Source organism: Ambystoma mexicanum, chromosome 5q (assembly GCF_040938575.1).
Source record: "Ambystoma mexicanum isolate Mex_15411 chromosome 5q, UKY_AmexF1_1, whole genome shotgun sequence".
Classification (NCBI taxonomy): Eukaryota; Metazoa; Chordata; class Amphibia; order Caudata; family Ambystomatidae; genus Ambystoma; species Ambystoma mexicanum.
This window is the reverse complement of record NC_090933.1, coordinates 687,705,881-687,729,512: the sequence shown is the minus strand read 5'-3', so window position 1 is coordinate 687,729,512 and position 23,632 is coordinate 687,705,881. Positions and strand designations below refer to the sequence as shown.

At 44.4% G+C, this 23,632-nt stretch overlaps 1 protein-coding gene across 1 annotated transcript in view; it reads left to right on the top strand.

Moving 5' to 3' along the window:
• The window catches only part of ARFGEF1 (ARF guanine nucleotide exchange factor 1), a 1,973,034-nt gene that overhangs the window by 1,537,060 nt on the left and 412,342 nt on the right, over positions 1 to 23,632 (top strand). Inside the window, exons 27-28 of the mRNA XM_069621149.1 lie at positions 11,344 to 11,516; positions 15,261 to 15,421. Of these exons, the coding sequence (XP_069477250.1) occupies positions 11,344 to 11,516; positions 15,261 to 15,421 (334 nt within the window). The remainder of the gene's footprint in view (positions 1 to 11,343; positions 11,517 to 15,260; positions 15,422 to 23,632) is intronic.

The following is a 23,632-nucleotide window of genomic DNA, read 5'->3' as shown; positions in this document are numbered from 1 at the left end:
CCTAACTGTCACCTGTCATTTGTAAAGCTGTCACTTGTCATTTTCTAGTTGCAAGCTGCACTTGTCTTTTTGAACTTTAAAATTTCAAATCTGAAAAACGACCTTTACTAAATCGCTCATATCTCCGCGACCGTTTGTCTTAGAGACTTGCAGTAACTTTCATCTGGAAGCTGAGATCCTAGGCTTTCTTAGGACCCCAAAACGATAGTGATAGTCCTTGTAGTTCCTCTGTAATAGCGCTCGGCGCATCCGCGAATTTTGCCGCGATTTGCAAATTTCTTCACATGTAAAAAGCTGCTGCTGCTTGCCTTCCATTTGCCAGAAATTCGTTTAACCTGATAATCATCCCTGAATCATTGCTAGTGTGAGCCTGGACTAATATTAACTAGATAACACTCACCCTGAACTCCTAGAGGGAATTAAAAGCATTTTAACATATTTTCACTCCATTGCCAGCACATATCAAAGCATTTTGCCTGTGTTTTAAACTTCTGTAGTCTAAGTTGCTGGGGTGAACTGAATCACATTTGATTGCATTTCTGAGAACTGTGTGCTTCCCTCCATTTCCTTGCATTGCATAAAAAGGGGGGGTGAATTGTACAAGAAAGTGATTACATTGTCTTTTGCTGAAATCCTATCAAGTTATTTTCTGTACTGCATTTCATTCCACATTGCATTCATTTGAAACCATAAAAGTATTGTTGCTATCTTATCCATTTCATGTCAACCCCTTAGTGGTTATCAAGAAGTGTGCTAGTGCCGGATTCTCCGTTGTTAATCTTTATCATATCAGATTAAGTGGGATATTCAATTATTAATTTATTATAAAGCGTGATATAATATATATTGTTTAAGTTATCAAATAAACCTTTAAACTTGCGAAACAGAACTACTTCTTGGCTCAGTGGGGTCAGGAGGATTCCAAGAGAGGGGTGTTATATAGGGGTAGTCATCCAGAACGCATGAACTGGACATAAAGATATATCAATAAGGGTTTTCATTCAGTATTATAGACTAGGCGTTGACTTAGCTGTAGTGTTGAATTGAATCCTCTTACAGAGCCATGAAGCCTCGAAAGAGGTGCAATCACAAGGAAAAAAGTCTAGCGAAGAAAGACCTGAACAAAGTAACCGAAAACAAAAAATCGAGGTTCTGCATTACAGATCCAAAACAGAAAAATACAAAAAGATCTCCAAAGCCCCTCAAGAACGACTGTGGGTCCTCAAACTGGAACAAATTCCAGGAAACCATGACGACGTGATTTTGAATAGAAGCTCAGTACTAATACTATTCAATCATGTGCCCAAGCTGAGGATAATTAATACGAATGACCTAAGGATAGTTGATCCAAGCCACAGGAAAGGTAAGGCGCAAACATATCTGCACATTTCTTCAACAACAATCAAAGACCTGCTAAGAAGAGAAGCAAAAAATCTACTAAAGATGGGATACGACCTCACAGAAACAGCAAACCGCAGAGATCACTCGCGCACTAAACCCGTCACCCCGAGGGGAAACGGAAAATCCCAAGGCGACTATTCAAAAACTAATTAAATTACCCAAACATGCCAAAGAAATGGGGAACGGTCGACGGCCAGAATAGAGCAGAGTGAGAACAGCGACACTAAAACCCACGCTTTACCCAGTCCAAAGGGGCGAGTCAAATCTATCTCGAAGTACGATGCAACAGGACCAAAAACGAACCTGAATATTCGAATGTCCTCTACAAACACTCCATCTAGAGAAAACTTACGCAAGACCTTCAGCCAACCGGAACAACCTTCAACGTTGGACAAAACTGGAACTTTAACCAAGTCTACAGCAACGAGCCTATGGGCTTGGCTTCCAAAAGCACTAACATCAAAGAAAATTCAATAGCAACTCAAGTACTTGGAAAACAGCCATATAGACCACCAGACAACAGACGTGGGTAGACATGAAATCCGTCTATGTTCTTGGAACACAAGGGGTTTCTAACATTTGACCAACCCAGGCGAAATCCATCTAGGGGATTATGATTTACTATGTCTACAAGAAACGTGGCTAACAAAACTACCGACTTTAGATGGCTACGAACTTGTCTTGGCGCCAGCTTTAAAAAGCACGAAAGGCCGGCCATCTTCTGGCCTTTTGACAGCCATCCGCATGGGGCACGGCTTACAACTGGAAAAAGTCTTAAGAGCCAACCAACACCTTCTAGTAGTTCTTCTAAAGTGGTCCCAACAAAGCAATCACGACAAGAAAGACCAAAACACATCTTTAGCTACTTTAAATATATACTGGAATCCAGCAAAAACAGAAGTGACTACTTTCCTTAGAGAAATGGAACTAGAAATAGATGAGATTCTGACAGTCCACCAAGTGACGCATATACTAATTTGCAGTGATCTAAATGCAGCATGTCCCCAACAAAAACCAAAAAAAGCCATAATCCCTGCCGTCTTAAGAGGAAGTCAGTGGCTCGACCTTATAGACAGTTCCAGAATTTAGACACAGTCTTTCCAGACAAGTCACGTCCACCGACCTGGTCAAATGGGGTTTCCGAGTCATCAATTGACCACATATTCGTATCACGCCCTTTCTTGAACTTGATCTTAGACTTCAAGGTGAAACAAACAACGGCAAGTGATCACAACCCTCTAATTACAACGTGGCAAAGCTCCAACAAAGCAGTTGAATCGTTGAACTACCAGGTGGAACTAAATCCTCAGGGAAACAGATTACGCCCTACAGCGAAAGATATTATAGAACTATCCAATAAGTACAGTAAGGCCAAAACAAGTAACCTGGAGTTTGAGACCGATTACGGCCCCTTGCTAACAACATATAGGAAGCCTGGTACTACGAGATCTCTCCCCCTAGAATCAAAGCATTCGTATGACATACGGCTAGTGGAAAAACGAAGAGAATACCGCAAAGCAATTAGAATTGCCGGAAAACTTGAAGTTAACCAAGCAAAGAGGGAGAAAAGGAAAGTGAAGTCCACTTACCGCTCCTGGCTAAAATCTCATCGCAGAACTCTATATCAACAAGACTCCGAAGCTATTTTGAGAGCCATCTGCACAAAAAATTCGAAAGATTTCTGGACATTAATAAACTCCAAATCATCTACCAGTAGTGCAAGCATTGAAAACGCTATTGGAGAAGCAACTTGGGACAAATACATAAAGAAAACTTTTGGTCTACCTTGGGGCCAGAAACCCGCTACACTAGAGAGTCAAGAACTACCCTGGGTAAAAATCAGCGATCAAGAAGAAATTTTCGACCTAATCGTCAACCTGAAAAATTCAAGGGCTCCTGGCCCCGAAGGTATTACAAATATAGACCTGAAATCCAACCCAGAAGCTTGGTCCTCTTTTATCTGTCAAGACTTCTCAAGATGTGCGGAATCAAAATCAATTCCTGCTTCTTGGACCACAGCCACAATTGTACCCATATACAAGAAGGGAGACATCAACGATCCAGTGAACTATCGCCCCATAGCGCTCCTTGATCCAATAGGAAAGCTATTCGGTGCTTTGCTACTGAAAAGATTCCAACAATGGGCCTTGAACGCTGCATGTAATGATCCATTGCAATCTGGATTTAAAAAGAACTTGGGAACTACAGCCAATATTCTTCTGATAAGTATACTGAAAATCAAAATGCTGGAAGGAGGGCCTAGGTTACATCTGGCATTCATAGACTTTTCCCAAGCATTTGACAGAGTCGACAGGTCTGCGCTTTGGAGGAAACTGAAAACCTGGTCTTGCCCTGAGTCCATACTGAACCCCATTAAAGCACTATATATGAACACGACAGTCCATGTTAAACTGAACTACCAAGGCCTGCTATCAAAACCAATAGCAACCCAAAGAGGTGTCAAACAGGGATGCCTCTTGCCTCCCTCCCTCTTTTTGGCCTACCTCTGTGATTTTCAAATTTCAGAAGCCTCTGTGAGAGCCTTCCCACCCGGGTAGGTCAACACACCATTAGCAGAATTTTCTACGCCGATGACCTTAAACTGATCGATCAAACACCCATAGGTCTACAGCGTCAACTGGACAACCTGTACGAGTATACTACAGCAAATAACCTGGAAGTAAACAAAACCAAAACAAAAATACTTACCTTGGGAAAATCAACGAAGAAAACTGAAAAACTAAAGTGGTTTTTTCGATCAGAGGAGATCGAAAAAGTTCACAACTTCAAGTACCTGGGTATTGTGCTGGACAACACCAAAAAAGAAACAGCCATGCAAGATCATCTGAGAACAAAAACCAGGAAACTTGCCTCACAAGGAAAAGCTATCGATCATAAGCTGGGTCACTTTTCTACGATCCCGGCAATTGATTTTTACAAAATGAAGGTGGTTCCTGCTCTAACCTACGGTACTGAAGCAATGATATTGCTCCCGAGTGAAATTTGGCCAAAACTTGAAGCCTATTACTGGCGAACTGTTCTCGGCCTTCCTACGTCTACGCCGGTAGCATCAATTCGAAGGGAACTGAGTCTTCTGTCCCTGCAAGGGACGTTGAACTGTAATTCATTAAGGCTTTACAGAAAAATCTTACTTCCTGAAAGTCCACTGCTATACAGACTGATCAGAATCGAACTAGCAGCCGAGTCTAACAAAATTCTACAATCCTGTAAGACCTACATCTCAAGACTGCTAAAAGAAATTGAATGTGACGAGAATGACTTGATCACAAATCCGGGAAAAATTCTGAAAAAAACTAAAGAGCTAGACTGGATTAAGACGTTGGCAAAAGCTTCAGAAAACAAGCTTACTCAAAACTTGCCACCGAATACAAAGAAACTGAATGAATTACAGGGATACATCAAACAATTTTCCAACAGAAAAGCAAGAAACTGTATGAGTGAGATTGAATTTGTTGCCTACAAATGACATTAGAGCCATTAGGGGTATGTCAACTCTATTACACTGCAGATTATGACACAATACAAACGAAAAAGAGACAGTTCGACATCTCCTACTGGGTTGCCCAGAAACCAAACCAATTAGGACCGCCTACATGCGACACTTCTCATTGGACCCTTCTTTAGACAGTGATCTTTGTTGGTGGTCAAGAATGACTAGTGGAGATAGACCGACCTGGCTAACGGCTACCACGCAAATAGTTCACCAAATCATGGCAAAACTGGACACTTTGACCCCTCCAGAAATGACAGCAGAAAGTCAGGACGCGACGTTTGCCCTCTCAACTTCGCGAAACCTAGAGGTAGCAGCTGCGAGTGAATAGAGATCATGATTAATCATATCTTCCACTCACTAATACCAGTTTGAAGAGGCCGTAGAAGGCTGAAAACCCTAGCAACTTTGCTTCTCATGAAAAAAAAATCAACAAAAAGACATTTAACAGACATGGACAGTGACAAGCTCTTTGTAAAAATCTTTTTATTTTGATTCATACAAATAATAAAAAAAAAAAAAAAGTAGTTTCCCTTTTTATTTAGAATGGCCTTTCTTTGGCTTAGGCAATGCTGGCAATCTGGCTTAAATATTGCCTCCTCTTTACCTTGGCAGTGTTGGTTTTGGTTTGGGTTCAATATTGCCCCCCTCTTTACTTGGACAATGATAGTTGCAAATGTTCTCTTCTCATTTCCTCTCAATATGAGCATTGTGCCAAAAATACTTTCTTTCATTAGTTTGGTATTCAAAACATTTGTAAGCAGCTGTTAGTAATGATGAATCTTCCTGACCTGTATCAAGCCCATAACTATTTGCTTTACTGGTGGATTATCTCTCCTCGTACCTCTGTGAGTGGAAACCTTTTTCCACACTCACAGATTCCTTTACTCTTTTTATGGGTGTCATTTTTAAGACTCTCCATAGTGTATTTTAAAAGTTATCCTCTCTGACAACTTTTTGCCAATCAGTGCCTATTGCTGCTGGGTTGCCCTAGGGGCTCCCCTTTTTACTTTCTCTGACCAACCTTGTGAGAACTACAGTTCCCAAGGGTAGAAAGGATCTCTGGATCACTTTAGATTTTATTAGGTGAGACCAGCAACCCCCACCTTATGTGGCGTGCTGGGGAGATACTGTGTATCCCTTTTCTAATTTTAAATGTAACATTTATGTTACAAGGACAAAATTACCGGCAGTGAAACTTTTTATTAAATTGGTGCACCTTTACCGCGGACTGTTTGCACAGTCCTGGTAAAGGCACCCATGGGTGTTCATTTTACCAAAATGGCCAGTCGTCTTTTTTTCACCATTTTAGCGTTTCTTGTTCCTTCCCCTGACATCCAGTGTGTCAAATTCCTTTGTGCTAACTTTATCTTTGGTGGGAATCCTGTGGATTCCCTGCCCAGGCTCCTGAGTGTCTGTGAAGGCAGGAAGCGAGGGAGGAATCCAAAACTCTGCAGTCCTTTGTCTTCCAGCCTGACTGTGAGAATCCAGCTCAAACTGGGCGGCTGGCTATCCTGAAAGGATTGCCAACCCCCCCAAGTTTGAATGTTGCAAGGCATTTTGATTGGCTGGGTTCCTGCATAAAAGTCTGATCGTGGAAGCTGAAGAGGTAGTCGACCACTGGAACCAAAACCAAAGAGGAATATGAAGAACCGCATCCGAGGTGATTTCCAATGACCAGAGAGCCTGCTGTGTAACCGGAGCCTGCTGTAGCCCTTCTTTTAAATCGAACTTGGCACTCTGAAAACGACAACCCCAAACATGAGCCTGGTGAGACCCACTAGACTCAAGAAGCCCTGCATTTTGAGCCATCCCACGTTATGCTGCGACCTTGTGGGGCTGCAATACCCTGGGACCTCGAGCCATCTGGCGGTGCACAATCTTCCTAACTCCAAATCTCGCTGAAACTTTGTGGGCATCCTGCTGGATTTCCAGAGGCATGATTCAAGTCAAACAATCCCCAGAGTGCTGGATTTTGCAAAGGAGAATCCGACCAGTGATATTCTTATGTGCTCCTGAAAAGGCCCAAATCCACAGGGCCGCATCCAGCCGAAAAGAAACCATTGTCTGAAGCCTTCAGTGTCGATCTGTGCTGAAAATAATGCCATCAGAACGATCACAGGAAGATCTTGGAGAGAACATATCACAGGAGAAAGGAAGTCTCTCCATTGGTTGGCTATGAAAGAGAGAATTTCCTTCAAGTTTCTCACCATGGTTCATCGCTGCCTATATGGCAAAGCCCCGGTCTACCTCAAAAAACAATTCAAGTGGTACGAGCCACCTAGGCGGCTCAGATCCTCCAACACAGGTCAATTGCAAACCACCAAAACGAAAAAGCAGCACGGCCTTGGCAAGGCCTTCCCGACCGTAAGTATCAAAAAATGGAACGAACTTCCCACCTCACTGAAGCTCGAATCCAATTAGATCCTCTTCAGGAAAAAATTGAAAACATTACTTTTCAAATGAATCTTGGTAGCTGAACTAACCGAGTATGAGGTAACTTTGGCCACCCCATATTTTGTCCCGTCTTAATTTTCTGTTGTCCTGTCTTTTCGGAAGCGCGCTGATGCCCGCAGGCTTTAGCGCTATACATATAAATAAATAAATAAAATAAAAAAGCCCATACAGGGTCCTGTCTTCTGTCCTCCTGACGAGGAATGCAGTGCCTGTGTTTTTGGCTGTAGATCCTGAAGTCCCTCCTTTTGCATCCTCTTCTGTGCGGAGTAGTCCATGTGAAGAACATCTGGTCTAGAGCCTTCACCATGATTCCTGCTGCAAAAGTCCTTCCGGAGTCTTGTCTTCAATCTTCTTGGTAAAGGAATATAACGACTGAGTTTTTGGCTGCAGCTCCTGAAGTCTTCTTGCTGGAACTCTTCTTCACTGATAAGGTACTGTGCTGACTTGGGTATTTACTTACATTAATCCTGAGTGATTCTTGTGTATCCTTGGGGTGCTGCTGTGCTGGGGAGGCCACTCATTGGCTTCACCCAGGCCCACTGCTGGAATCCTCCTAGGGTGTCTTCTCTGAAGCCCCTGGACCTAACTTTCAAAGTAAACTACTTGTGTGCCCAGTCTTCCTCTGGAACTCTGACTTTATCTGCAACCGAGCCCTATCTGACCCTGCCTACTGCTGGCTCCCAGACCACTAGGGTCTCTCTTCTGCCTCTGAGAGAACTCCTGTACTAGGATTAGGAAGGGATGGATAATCGAAGGGTTCTGCCTTTTAAAGTAAAACAAGTGTTGAAAAGTGTACTTAGTTGCAACAGAGTTAGTTGGTAACTTTAAACTCTCGAGTGAATAGTTACAAAACGTTATTACTTACCTTAGCTATGTTCTGCAATGCTGATATGTATATATAGGATATACTTACCTTAAATAAGCTGTGTGCCTTCTTAAATAATGAATCTCCAAGTCTTGCTTTCCTTAGAAACTGTCTGAACATTATAACTGAAAGTAGACTGAAGGTTAAGTTGCTCACCTGTGAATTTCGTTCCCCTCTTCCCAAAAGTAATGCTGTTGGTTACACTTTATTATTCCTGTTAGGATAATTGTATGAGTGCCCCCAATGGGGTATTGCTTCCCCTGACTTGGTGTTAGCCTGTACAGAATAAGACTGCTTAGGTTATACTTACCTTTTAGGTTTCTGGTATCTCCACACACAAGTATAGAGGTTTCACCTACCTTGTGTTAGCTGTGTGCCTTCCAAAAATAATTTATATAGTTATTGCTTTCCTTAGTCTGTGCACCGAAAAGCAACTGTAATTGAAGATTGCACAAAAGGGTTTACTTACCTGGAGTATAACTGTGTTGTCCCAAAGATATAGGTTTATACTGTTCCTAGAATAAGTGTGTCACTATTCACAAAAGTATATTATGCAATTGATATTGGCGCCTTGGATGAAATCGCTGTATAAAAAACAAGTTATTATTGTGCTTTAGCAGGGGACATTTGTCTGTTTCTGCTGCTGATGTTCTTCTGAGCAGCGCCCAGACGGAAACTTGGCAAGTGCACATCTTAAATGGAACACAGATAAATGTGTTTTGCCTAACTGCATAAAACATGTTTTGTATTGCCTTTGAGTGTTTGCCACTCCAAACAATGAAATAAATAATGACAACTAAATACATTGTTCTTACTGAGCATGTAATGCTATCTTTTGGTACATACATATGTCTTTCAATGTGACTAGCTCCTGCTTACCATGTCTGGCATGGTTGTGGTAGCCAGGGGATTATTCCCCCATGCCACTCGGGGCCCAGCATCACCTGGCTTGTGGCAGCACCTCACACCCTTGGTTAACCCAACATCCACCAGTAAGGTCAGACAGAGGATTTTGTCCACGTGAACCACGCGTGGGCTCTATCGTATGGTCTTATTGGCTTGAAATTGGTTTAGGCGCACTGTAACATACCCCACAGTGCTTTTAAAAGTAGGAGCTACATTTTTCCACAGGCAGGAAAATCTAACAAAACTTAATTGTCTCCCTTACACAGGCTAATGTCGATACCTATCTTTAAAATGTGTAATTTGAAGATTTAGCAGGAACTTCATATTTTGAGTTATTTGATGGTAAATATCACTCATGTGCCTTAAAATCTCCAAAAACAGAGGTATTTCACTTTATACAGACACGTTACATTCATTTCAAATTGAAAAGTTAAAACTACTGTTCCTCAAATGTTGCTTTTGTTGAGCGCCAACTATTTTTTTTTAATTTGTTTTCATTATTTTAAAGCAACAAACCAAACATTACAAGTTTGAGGACGTTCATAATCAATAACAAACCAACACATTATACATTTCCCGTCCTCCATCCCCACAAACTCGAGCCGTAACATCAGTGTCATCTACATAAGCATTTTTGTGAATCTCGGTGCTTATTTACTCATCTGAGTCTTCTGTTTCATGACTGACCTGGTGAGGTGTAGCCATTGAGGTCACCAATTGCCTCCAGGCCATCAGGGGGCCCACTTCCTCTTCTCCTCCCCTGGTGGCAGCTTCAAACCAAACCGCAGTTTCAGCTTCCGCCCATCTCAAGAGGTCCGCCCACCATGTCTCCACTCTAGGCCTATGGGCTGCCTTCCAACACATTGCAATCCTGCGCTTGGCCCGGACATATGCCAGGTCCTTCATTTTGTTGATATGCTTTAAATTACGTGGCCTGGTGAAATTGCCAAGCATGCATGCCCCAGCAAACCCCACGTCCAGCACCACACCCCCACTGGCCATTCTCGTCTTTATTTCTTCCCAGAATCTATGCACCTCTGGGCAAGCCCAGAACATGTGCAGCAACCCTGCCTCCTCCTCTCCACACATGGGGCATTTCTGTATAGCTGAGCCTCCAAACCTGGCTATCCTTCCAGGGGTCAAATAGGCTCTGTGGGTGACATACAGCTGGATCTGCATACAAAGCAATATCTGCATTCCGAGACACCTTTTTGTGGTACCTCTGTACTCTGTCCCATTGTCCATCGTTCATTGACTCTCCAATCTCCTCGTCCCAATCATGCCTCAGCTGAAGTAGCTCCCTCTCTGCCTTTGCTCTTAAGAGCTCATATATCCTAGATAATTTGTGTCCTCCCTCTGAGACATCATACATCATTTCTAGGGTGGCATCAGGTTCTTCTGCCAACGCCGTCTCAGGCCACCTCCCCCTTACCCGTTACAAGAGCCTGATGTATGTGATATATTGGCCGCTATGCACCCCTGTCTCCTCATGCAACCTCTGAAATTCCAATACCTCCCCTTCCTGCAATATATCTCCGAGGGTGGCTAGACCCACCGGTTCCCAGTATCTGCAGACTACTTCAAACAATTGGGGGTTATCACCACATAGAGCCACCAGCGGGACCTGCAGAGAGAGCGGGTCTGGATCGCCCACCGTTTTCCATGCTCTGCGCCAAACTTCCCAGCCCAACTCCAATAGTCTCCCCCTCCCCACCATCTTAGTTTTATGCATCCACACTGTCTCTCTAAGAAAATATGGGACTGTGTCGCCCCGCAAGAGCCTGGCTTCCGCCGAGTCCTCTGCAGACAGCCACCTGGCCACATACAACTTGTTGAGCACTAACTATGGCACAAACTGAAGTCAAGCTAATTCTTGCTGAAAAGGATAACTTACTCTGGGGTTGTCGATGAACAGTTTTATGGCAAGTGAGTTCTTTGTAAACAAAGCTTGGGTAAATATTGAATAAAGCATCACCTCCAAGTCATTCAGGGTGTGAAAAAGCAGACTTTATACATCACGATCACCAGCGTATATCCTAATCTATAGATTGAGCATCTGTGTTTTTTTCTCCGAAAGGAACACATGCTCTGAGCCTAGGTATTGGTGATTAAATAGCTTGCTTCTTCATTGTGTCAACTCATTGTTGCATTGTTTAATCACAGAAGGCTCACTTGTATACTAATAACAGGTTATTTTTTTAAGGTCTCCTACGATTCGTGATATGGTTGTGCGCTGTATAGCACAAATGGTTAATTCCCAGGCTGCGAACATTCGCTCAGGGTGGAAGAATATCTTCTCTGTGTTTCACTTGGCTGCTTCAGATCAGGACGAAAGTATAGTTGAACTTGCCTTTCAAACAACGGGCCACATTGTCAGTGAGTATTTTCCTAACATACTGTTTTCCACCTGTAAGGAATATCAATTCCTGTGATTTTGTGACAGAAATGAATCTTTGCAACACTTTTTTTCCTTTCACATTTTTCCATCACAAAAACAGGCAGGTATGGAGACCTTGCGTCAGGGTCCTCTTATCTACAGTATAACTTAAATCATGACTGACTTCAGCATTAACAGTCACTCAAACTGTGATAGCTTTGGGGAAAATAGAAGTGAATATACTGGGAACTACTTTTTTTGAGATACAATATCTGTATTCCACATCCAAAAATAATCATGTAGGCAATTTTTTAATATAAATTCTCATGGTTTTATTTATATTTTCAGATTCTGTCTTTCCCTACTCATTAGTTTGGTCCCACAATAAACAATGTAATTATATATTTTATATCAAAACACTGTACACTTGAACATACATGAAACAAAAAAACGTTTACAGGTATTAACTCTGCAATAATTTGGTTATTAAAATGCGTAACATTTGGAGCTTCTTCACCCATTTTTTACTACAGGGTCAATGGGTTGTTTCTTGACTCCTTTAAGTATATTGCAAATCCACCCTCTCCTACACTTAAGAGGGGCATCAAGATGATTGATTCTGTCTTTTTTCCAATATTGCAGATATTGTTTTGTATGCATGTATTTTAATCTCACATTTACACTGCTACACAGAGTAATACATGACATATCAGTGAATGATGAACAGTAGATGGGAGAAATAAATATCCCTGCAGCTAAAGCTTTAGAAGAAAGTCTGCCTCAAAAAGGCTGGCTAGTTGGTGGAGAAAGGTTACTGCGAGGGTCAACCCGAGGAATTTTATTGAATTACAGAAAATAGGAAACCTAATGATATCAATACTTTGAAAATCTCTATTGCACTGGGTCCTGATGGACTAGCAGCAGTGGCTCTTAAAGCAAACCCAATCTTGTGGGCAAAAATCCTGTCCCCTGTGTTCACCAAACTTGTAGACTCAGAGAATGTTCCTGAGTTTTGGAGGGGAGGCATTCTTGTGCTAATCCAAAAGAACGGGCCAAGAAACGAAAAGACAGTAGCTCTCCTTCATTCATATGGAAACACTTTGACGAAAATGGTATTGTGCATTGTTAGGGCGTGGGAAGATCAGACAGCCCTGATTACTTGGTCGCCAATTGGGATTTTGAAAAAGGAATTCCTCGCTACATGGCAGCATAACTTTGGCGGCTTTGGTCCATAGATATGAGGAAGAAGACAGAAACGCTAGGCTGCTGTTTTATTGACTTCAGTACAGCTTTTGTCTCAGTAAATGGGAATGTTTTTGAGACAAGCTTTCAAAACTGGATATCAAGTCAGTCTTGATTCGTGGTGTTATAGCACTCCATTCTAAAACTTGAGTGCAAGTATATATATTTACACAGTGAGAATGTGGAAAGATGATTCAAACTAATTTTGCTCTAAAGCTGGGCTACATTCATGTATCACTTTTGTTTAACTGGGATATTGCAGACTGTTGATTTCCCTGAACAATATAAACAATGTATCTCTGAATATTGGTAATCAACATTGAGTCCAACTACTTTTGCAGACAATTTTATTAGACCAGACTGTGGTGGGATTACACACATCCATCAATGTATTGGTGAACTATAGTGACCAGCATAATGTTCTAGTAGCACAACAACCAAAAGTAGGTTTTTGCTGTGGGAAAATGATACAGGAGTACTTTGTCCTGATGGCTAAGTGGTCAAAAATAGGAAGTGGTGGATGACTATTGTTTTGTAGGCGTATGGTTTGATCAAGCTCTTTGTTGGAAAGAACACCAATTGCGAATTGGAAACAAAGTGAGATGATCTCTATGGGATCTAAATAATTAGCTAACATAGATGCACTTTTATGTTTTCCTGTACTCATTGTTCAGAATGTAGATGTGGTGCCCGCAATTGCATACAGGGCAGGCAAATGGTTAACCAGTAAGGCCCTTCTTTTTAAAACATGCTTGAGGAATAGATAGGGAGATGATTGTTGGGGATCCCCCAATGTTGTTCTATTGTAGCATCCAATATAGCTCTGGTTTTGGCAGTCCGTGTCAAACTTGCATATTGTATTTTAAGAGCGTAGGAACCTTCCTTGTTGGGAGCAGTAAGCTGAACTACTTGTACAATGGTAAATCAGATGGTACCATCAATATTGGATATAACTTTGAAGGAAGCCAAAGATTTGATGGGATGTTTGGGGTATGGGTTGAATTAATGCAAGGACGGGTGACTTTTACATACCTTAAGAACATGGTTAAGAAGGTTTGTGAGATGTTAGAGTATGGGAGAATATAGTGTTCATCTATGCTTGCTAACTACAATAGATCTTTACTGCTCTATTGTCAAAATTATTTGATACATCTTACATATATAGAAACAATGATTCTAGAATTTAGATTAGGGTTGTTTATACATTTTACTTGGTGGGGAGCCTGGGCAATTATAGACTAACATAAAAAGAGACTGCAAACAAAAGGTAGAGGCTATTGAGCATGTTTTAGTTGTGTGCAAAATGGTGTTTCTAGGAGAGAACATCCTTTCTTTGTCCAATATTTAAATACATATATCTATATTTAAATACTTATCTGCTAAGGCACTAGTGTTTTTATGTAAAGAAGAAACTAACTTAACTTGTATTGCAACTGTACAGTATCTCAATGTTTTTTTAGGAAATTGGAATATGTGATTGTTTAATTCTAGTTTAAAACCTGTATCTTGTATTATGGTGGTAATGGATATGTCGTATGGTTCTAATGAAACCTGTTAAACTGGAAGAATACAAAACTGCAGTAAATATAGTGAGGTGCAAAATTTGCACTCATCCTCTGGCCATTGGCTAGTGACATTTGACTCTTTTTTAGTAAGAAATGGTGTTCTGTTTGTATGGATAGAAGTGACGTGGTGAGTGAATTGTTTATGGCTGGCTAGTAGCCTCCAACTTTTTTTGCACCCTGCAATATACCATGTTACTGTGTGCAAGGTGGTTTTATAGCAAGATTTATTGTTTCAGTGTTGCAACATCATCACTCTTCCAGTTTATTAAGAATACAATTGGCTCAGAGAAAAATCGAATGTGGAAAACTAGCATTGGAATGAGCAAGCGGAGAAATACATTTGTGATACAAATAAATAATGGGCCTTATTACAAGTCAGCCGCGACGGAAACAAAGGTGGCGGTAAATCCGCCGCCACCGTTGTTTCCGGACCGGTTGATTCCGAGTCCTGCAGGCGGGAGGTATCACTCCCGCCAGGTCTGACCTGGCCGGAGTAACACCACCTGCCTGCAGGCGGACATGGAAAACACTGGCTCTGTCACAGACAGAACCAGTGTTTCCATGGTCCCCATCCCCATGGAGTCCCATCGGACTCCATGGGGATGGGGATTTACAGTATTCTGCCTCCAGAATTACTGGGTTGTAATGCCCCGGTGATTCCAGCAATCACGGAGGCGGAATGGTATTACGGGTCCGGCGGCAGCCTGCATGTTTTTCCGGCACAGCTACCGCCGGACTCGTAATGAGGCCCATTGTGTGTCTATTTGTGTGTGTATGTATACAGTATGTAAAAATGTATATATTTGCATGTTTTAATCATATGAAACCAGTGTTCGCTATTACGTCAGGTAAATGCATGCAGAAGGCAGTAGCTGATAGATTTTAATTTTACGTGTTGTTCTGTTTACACTACTCAGCTACATCTTCTATTTGCAGCAATAGTGTTTGAAAAACACTTCCCAGCTACAATTGATTCTTTCCAAGATGCAGTCAAGTGTTTGTCAGAGTTTGCTTGTAATGCAGCATTTCCAGACACCAGCATGGAAGCAATACGTCTTATTCGTCACTGTGCAAAATATGTCTCCGACAGGCCGCAGGTACTGTAATCATTTGTATGAAGGTAATACGATTATTTTAAAATGGACTCTGCTACATTTCTGCTTTGAGAGCTAGGTTAAATGCTGCCTCCTACTGTTCCATGCAATCGAGATAGATGAAGATTTAATTATATATATTTTTCTGAAGAATCTTGCCGCCTTTCACGTGCACTGCAATTGCAGATGAGCAGGTGGTTATTCCTTTGCACTTACTAATTGTTTTTTGAGGGATGGTTATTTTAGAGATGACCTTTTTTGGCCTTTTTAGCGTTGGCCGATAGGTGGCAGTGGCACCTGTAGTGCAGAGACTAAGAGAGGAAGAAATGGCATTTGCATTTTGTGAAGTGCAAGGCTTTCTCACTCACTCACTCACTCACTCACTCACTCACTCACTCACTCACTCACACACACACTCACACACACACTCTCTCTCACACTCACTCTCAGACTCATAGCTGGAACATTGAAGAGTAAATGTACACTGTTAAGAGGGATTTCCAAAATCAGCCCTGTGGGAGCCTACCCTATTATGGTGAACAGTGAAGACACTGAGTGGTCAGTCAAACCCAATCAAGATAAGGTAGCAGAGCGTCAAGGCTTAGTCTCAGGATGGGCGTGAGAGTGGTCTAGGGCTACAATGAGTCCACACAAAGCAACACCAGTAATTCCAGTTAGACAAGTATAAAAATACTATTATATATTAGGCCTTTAGATTACACACTAAACAGATAAAGCTTCAACACTTATAAAACAAATTTCTGAGGCTTGTGGAATCTGCTTAGATCACATGCTGTGCATAGGCCGACATCTAGTGGAAGCTGCGGAGTATTACAGTTTGTTTTTCGAAAGTCGAAAATGGGCGTCGACACAGGCGTGCCAGTAATACTATCCCTAGTGTGACGTCCACTGTACCCAAGATCCCTCACGCGTGTAGGATCCTCAGATTGTTTTTTTCCGCCATACTGGTCGGAAGCATCTTGCGGAGTTCCCTGGCCTTAGCCATACTTTTGCTGTTATTATAATTTTAATTCTTATTCATTCCCTTCCCCACCCCAACGTCGACCCTCAACCTCGACGACGGCTGGAGAAGTCATCGACCGTCGACTGCTGCACGACGGATCTGGGCCTCGGTAGGCCGCTGGCCTCGGCCCGGGCCTAGTAGGCCGCTGGCCTCGGCCCTTACAAGTAGGGAGAGTGGGGGGTGGTACATACTCTTCACTCTTGATATATAGTTACATTTATATATATTCCTACACTTAGCAGCCCGCTGCCTTAAGGTGCGTATGGAGGGTACCCCTTTTCAATTCTGCCCCAAGTGCAATCGCAAATACCCTTGGGTCGACAGGCACGCCACGTGCAATCTCTGCTTGCCGAGGGATCACCCCGAAGCGAACTGCAGAGCGTGTAGTAGGTTTAAACCTAAGACACTTAAGGACCGTTCGACAAAGCGTTGGGCCCACCACGCCAGGCAGGAGGCCATGGCAGCGGAGGGCGCCTTCAGCGATGGCAGCGACGCCGTACTTTCGGACGGCGAGGGCATTACGGCGTCGAAAGACAGCCGACGAGCGCAGGTCCCCGACCTCGGAAGGTCGTCCGGCAAGGCGGCTATGGGGAAGACCCCCGGCGACGCAAGCGCTACACACCTAACACACACTAAACACACTAAGACCAACCGGACCTCGACGACGTCGACTTCCCGGAAAGAGGCACAAAAAGAACGGTCCGACTCGGTGTCCTCTGGGCGCTCTCGATCGAGATCGCCTCACGACGCAAGGCAATCATCCACTCTTGCCAAGAGTGCCTCGCTACACACACTAACGGAAGTTCGATCGTCGGGAGACGAAGACGACTTCCACCCCCAGGCCGCGCTCCAAGATACCGAGACCGCGGTTAACATCAGTGAGGCCCCACGCCCGAAGCACACAGATACCTCTCCAGACCCTCGACGCCAGGCGTCGAAAGTCTCTGGGGCCCCCAAGGGACAGGGAAAACATTTTTCCACGCACGGAGAAGGGGGGAAACAGCGGAAAGCACAGCCTTCCACCCCTGTAAAGCCTAAGCAGACAAGCAAACACAAGTCTACCCTTAAAGTAATACCCTGTTCCAGGGAATGGTCCAGTGAAGACATAGACAGGGTTATGTCTAGGATGTCTTCCTTGGCTGATTTTTATGATAAGAACCCAGAACACTTTCTTTCATATAACCCTCAAGGGGCCACACCCTCAGGCTCCTCCGATCCTATCCCGCTAAGTAAAGAGCCCCGGGTCGAAAGACCTGAACCCTTCAAGGTTCAGCCTTACTCCACTCCATATTCTACTCCACTCCCCAGTTATCAGGGACAAGTTTTCCCTGAAGAGGACCAGGAGTTTGCATTTATGGAAGAACAAACCGGGACAGATTACTATGCAGAGGATGAGGACCTGGAGGAGGGAGAAGATGAGCAGGAAATTTACAGAGTAGATTCCCCAGTACAAAGCGAAGCCCCAGTTACTGACTCTCCAGTTGATAACCAGCCCCTCCTTAACGAGGTTCTCGCTCGAGCAGCGGAACACTTCCACATCGACACCCACGGTGTACAGGAGGAAAGGGACTTCGCGGAGGAGTTTGTAGGAGAGAGAAGACCGGTCGCTCAGACCATCCCTATCCTCAAATCCATCCAACGAAGAATAGATCCTTCCCTGGTGAATCCTAACCTCACCAGAGCTGTCAACCCCAGAATTGAAAAGATTTTCCGGGCAGCCCAGTCTGACCCTCTGTATATAAAGGGACATCTTAAACCAGATTCCCTAGTGGTGACCAACACTAGAAAGAGGGCTGGCACGCCCTTATCTTCATCAGAAGCTCCTCCCGACAAGGAGAGCAAAAAACTTTACGGGTTTGGCAGAAAGGTAGCCTCAACGTCCGCCTACCAAGCAAGGATTGCGAATTCCACCACCCTGTTGGCTAGTTACAATTGCCATCAATGGGAAGAAGTCGCGGCGCTCATTGCCTCTGCTCCAGAACCGTTAAAGGGCCAGCTGGCTCGGATCTCGGCAGAGGGGAGAGCCGTGTCTGGTTGCATTTTAAAAGCAACTTTCGACGCCGCTGACAACGCAGGGAGATTGATAGCAGAAGGTACTGTTATCAAGAGACATGCGTGGTTACGGCAGTCGGGATTCAAGACAGAAACCCAGGCTTCTTTAATAGACAAGCCAGTGGAACCCGACCTATTGTTTGGGAAAGCGGTCGAAGACGCACTTAAAAATGCCAAAGATGAATATGAGACTCTCAAATCCCTTGGCCAGCTTACCAACAAACCCCCTAACCAGAGGGGGAACAATAATTTTCGTCGCCCACGCGGCCAAAATTCACAAAGAGGCAACTATGCCCAGGGACAAGGTACACAATGGAATAACAACCAGCAGTCTACCCAGAGTTACGGCAGGGGTAACAAGAGAGGTCGTGGAAGAGGCAGAGGCAGCCCCAACAAGGGCGGGGGCACGCCTCCACCAAAACAGTGACGCTCAGTTCAGGGTCCCTTGCCACGCAACCCCAGTAGGGGGACGCATTTCCACCTTCACCCAGGCTTGGGAAGGGATCACCTCAGACAGATGGGTGCTGTCAACAGTATCCGCAGGATATTGTATAGAACTACTGCAGCGTCCCCGGAATCATCCTCCACGACAAAGAGTGCACTCCCTAGAGCATCAAAGGATCCTTCTCGAGGAGATCGCCATTCTGCTAGAAAAGGACGCGATAGAACTCGTCCCAGGACACCAGGTAAACAAGGGTATCTATTCAACTTACTTCCTTGTGCCAAAGAAAGATTTGACAATGCGCCCAGTATTGGACTTACGGCCTGCCAACAAATATGTCAAGCCCCAAAAATTCCGTATGACCACGCTACAAGAGGTAATCCCCCTCCTAAAAAAGGGGGATTACATGGCAACCTTGGATATGAAAGATGCTTATTTTCATATTTCCATGCTCCCAGCGCACAAAAAGTACTTGCGCTTCAAGGTGGACAGTCGCCACTACCAATTCAAGGTACTGCCCTTCGGGATAGCTTCAGCACCAAGGGTATTCACCAAGGTACTGGCGGTGGCGGCTGCACACCTACGCAGGGAAGCAATCCCGGTGTACCCTTATCTGGACGACTGGCTCATAACGGGGGAAACCCCAGGAATTTGCAGGTCAAACATTCAGAGGACTATCGACCTCCTCCACGAATTAGGCTTCTCCATCAACGAGAAAAAGTCAAGTCTGGTGCCAAGCACCTCAAAACAGTTTCTAGGAGCTATCCTAGATACTCAGAAAGGATTGACCTTCCCTTCGGAAGAGAGAATTCGGAATATACTTCTGCAAATTCCGCATTATCAGTCAGGTCAACAGATAACAGTACGCAAAGCTATGCGGTTACTGGGCATGATGGCGTCATGCATTTACCTGGTCCCCCACGCGCGTCTGCGCATGCGTCCCATGCAGGAATGGTTGGCGAAACAGTGGTCTCAGGCAAGTGGTCATTGGGACGATCTAGTGGTCGTTTCGCCAACACTCGTACAGAGCCTACACTGGTGGACAAGAGAGAATCTCGCAAAGGGGAAACCCTTTTACGATCCCGAAGTACAAGCCGTGGTGACTACAGATGCATGCCTGACTGGGTGGGGAGCTCACCATCTCCACCACACAGCTCAGGGTCTCTGGTCTCACTCAGTAGCCAAGAACCACATCAATCTGCTAGAGCTTCTGGCAGTATTCCGAGCGCTAAGGGCGTTCGAGCCCCATCTACTGAACTTGTCGGTGCAGATCAGGACGGACAGCACGACAGCCATGTTCTATCTGAACAAGCAAGGGGGGACTCGTTCGCCAAATCTGTCCAAGCTTGCCCAGAAAATATGGATATGGGCACTCAGACGGAACATCTTCCTGTCATCGCAACATGTTCCAGGGGAGCTCAATTCCCTAGCGGATGCTCTAAGCAGAAACTCCCTCCCAGAAGAACACGAATGGGTCCTTCACAGAGACGTAGTAGAAGATCTCTTCTCTCAGTGGGGTTTCCCCACTATAGACCTATTCGCCACAAGCGAAAACAAACAATGCCTAGGATTTGCATCCAGGTTCCCCCAGCCGGACTCCCAAGGGAATGCCCTGTGGATGAACTGGTCAGGGATGTTTGCGTACGCTTTTCCACCAACTCCTCTCATCAGGAAGGTGGTGTACAAGATGAACAAGGAATCTATGACGCTCATCCTAGTTGCTCCCATGTGGGCGAGACAACCATGGTTTCCACACCTACGCAGGATGGCGGTGTGCGAACCCATCAGACTCCCAGCCTGGTACAACCTACTGTCCCAGCAACAGGGTCAAACAGTGCATCAGGAACCCAACTCTATGAACCTAGCAGCATGGCTCCTGAAGTCATAGAGTTTGGACATCTCAAATTACCACAGAGGTGTATGGACATTCTAAAGGAGTCCAGGAAACCAAATACAAGGCACTGTTACTTTGATAAGTGGAAAAGATTCGTTATCTGGTGCCAGAATAAACAAATCAACCCGGTTGATTGCACTCCTTCCAACGTTGTGACATACATGCTCCACCTGCTGGATGCAGGGTTGGTTTTTAACTCGCTGAAAGTACACCTGGCAGCCCTCTCGGCTTACACCACATCCCATAACAAGGTCTCGTGGTGGAAAGTACCAGTGGTTAAAGCCTTCATGGAAGGAGTAAAGAGACTTCACCCTCCTATTTCGAACCCACCGCCAGGATGGGACCTCAACGTGGTGCTAGCTAAGCTCATGGGACCCCCATTCGAACCCATGCATAAAAGTAGTCTCAAACACCTGACTTATAAAACGGCCTTCTTAGTAGCCATTACCTCCATAAGAAGGGTCAGTGAAATTCAGGCTCTGTCAGTGCAGGATCCTTTCTTTACTATCCACAAGGACAAACTGGTTTTACGCACACACCCTAGGTTCTCACCTAAATTCATATCCAAGTTCCATGTAAACCAGTCCATCGAGCTTCCGGCTTTCTTCCAGAACCCGCAAAGCTCGGCTGAGGTGAAACTACACACCCTAGATGTGCGTAGGGCGGTCCTATACTATGTAAATAAAACCAGACCGCTAAGGAAAACAGATCAACTGTTTGTCTCCGTAGCTACAGGCAGAGAGGGGGATCGCGTCTCTAAGGGCGCTATCTCGAAGTGGATTATCAACTGTATACAGCTGTGTTACTCTCTTTCTGACAAGACTCTGCCTTTTACGCCAAGGGCCCACTCTACTAGAGGCATTGGTGCCACTCTGGCTTTCATTGCAAATGTTCCCCTCGACACCATTTGCAAAGCGGCTACTTGGAGCTCTATTCACACTTTTACTCAGCATTACTGCATTGACACTCATTCCAAGACAGATACACAAGTGGGACAAGCGGTTCTAAGACACCTGTTTGCTCATGACCCTTCTCACATCCCACCTCCTTCTTCTGGTACTGCTCGCTAATCTATGCACAGCATGTGATCTAAGCAGATTCCACAAGCCTCAGAAGGGATACATTACTCACCGTAATCGTATTTCTGATGCTTGTATCTGCTTAGATTCACATGCGACCCACCCTTCCTCCCCTCCGAGAGAAGGCGCATGATTGCTTGTAGTCTTACCTTTTCTGTCTATCTGCTTGGATTATCTGTACTCACGCTACTCCTCATGCTTCCTCATGTCAGAAAAAATACAATCTGAGGATCCTACACGCGTGAGGGATCTTGGGTACAGTGGACGTCACACTAGGGATAGTATTACTGGCACGCCTGTGTCGACGCCCATTTTCGACTTTCGAAAAACAAACTGTAATACTCCGCAGCTTCCACTAGATGTCGGCCTATGCACAGCATGTGAATCTAAGCAGATACAAGCATCAGAAATACGATTACGGTGAGTAATGTATCCCATATACATTCACCCATAGGAGAAATACAATCTCATTTGATTCAATGACCAGTGAACCACAGGTAAATATTCAGGTGCATAGCAAATTGAAAGAACTCTTTAGAATCACAGAACAGCTCACCTACCACTTACAAAGTCCAACTCTAAGATGGCTTGGTGCATTGTGCCCAAAAGTCACCAGTTCATAAGTAGATACTTTTCAGTCAGGTTTATATAGCGGTATGCAAGGTGGTGGTTATGATTAATAAGAGCCAGAATTTTAGATAAAGTTTAGGGAAGTACTCAACTCAATCCCAACACTAGGTAAGGCCTAGAGAGGGATCCTTGACCCAGGTTCCACCACCAAAGGTTGGGCAAGAGCGAGTTGGGGTCAGGACTTTATGCTCTTGTGACTCTATAGAAGACGTGAGTGTGGGGACAGCAACAGGTATGTAGACTTATCCAACATTGGATCATTCATGGATTGACCTGTCCCAGTCTTCAGCTTAAAACTGCTTGTCACTTATAAAGCCTATTGCTGTTACATTATTATTATTATTATGATATTTATTGAGCGCGGACCAAGCTTCGAGAGGAACGGAGAGCTTTATAGAGGTATACAACAATACAGATATACAAAGCGAAGAGCTTTACAGAGGTATACAACAGTACAGATGCATAACAAAGCACTTTTCAGAGGTAGCAGCACAGATATACAACGGGGGTAGGATACAGAGGAGGGTTACAGCTGTACAGGGAGGAGAGGGGCAGACGACGTCTAGCGAGTTAAGTGGCTTGGGGTGAAATGATGGCCGAGGTGTTGAGTCGGAAAGACTCCTTGAAGTTGCGGGTCTTGAGTTCTTGTCTGAATTGTAGAAGTGTGGGGGCATGTTTGATCCTGAAGGGGAGGAGGTTGCATGGTCTTGGGGCATATGCACAGCAGGCTTGTTTTCAGGTCCTTTCCTTTTTGCAGCAGCAGATTTCAAGTCTGCAGGTGTCCTGGCTTCTGGTGGTGCGCTGTCCTCCAGAGATGCTATGTTTCTCCACGAGTTAACTGGATGACTTCTGGGCGACTGCCTTATAGATGTTGCAGCAAGACTTGAAGGTGATTCCTGCTTGCAGTGGGAGCCAGTCAAGGTTGATGAGGTTGTGTCTTTGTAGACCCTTGATAAGGCGTGCAGCCTCGTGTAGGGTACTTCTCGGGCACAATGGAAGACGATGGGAGGCCTTTGAGGAGGGCGTTGCCCCCAACCAGGTGGGATAGCACCAATGCTTAAACGGTGGATCTAAAGCTGTCCGGAGGGAGGAA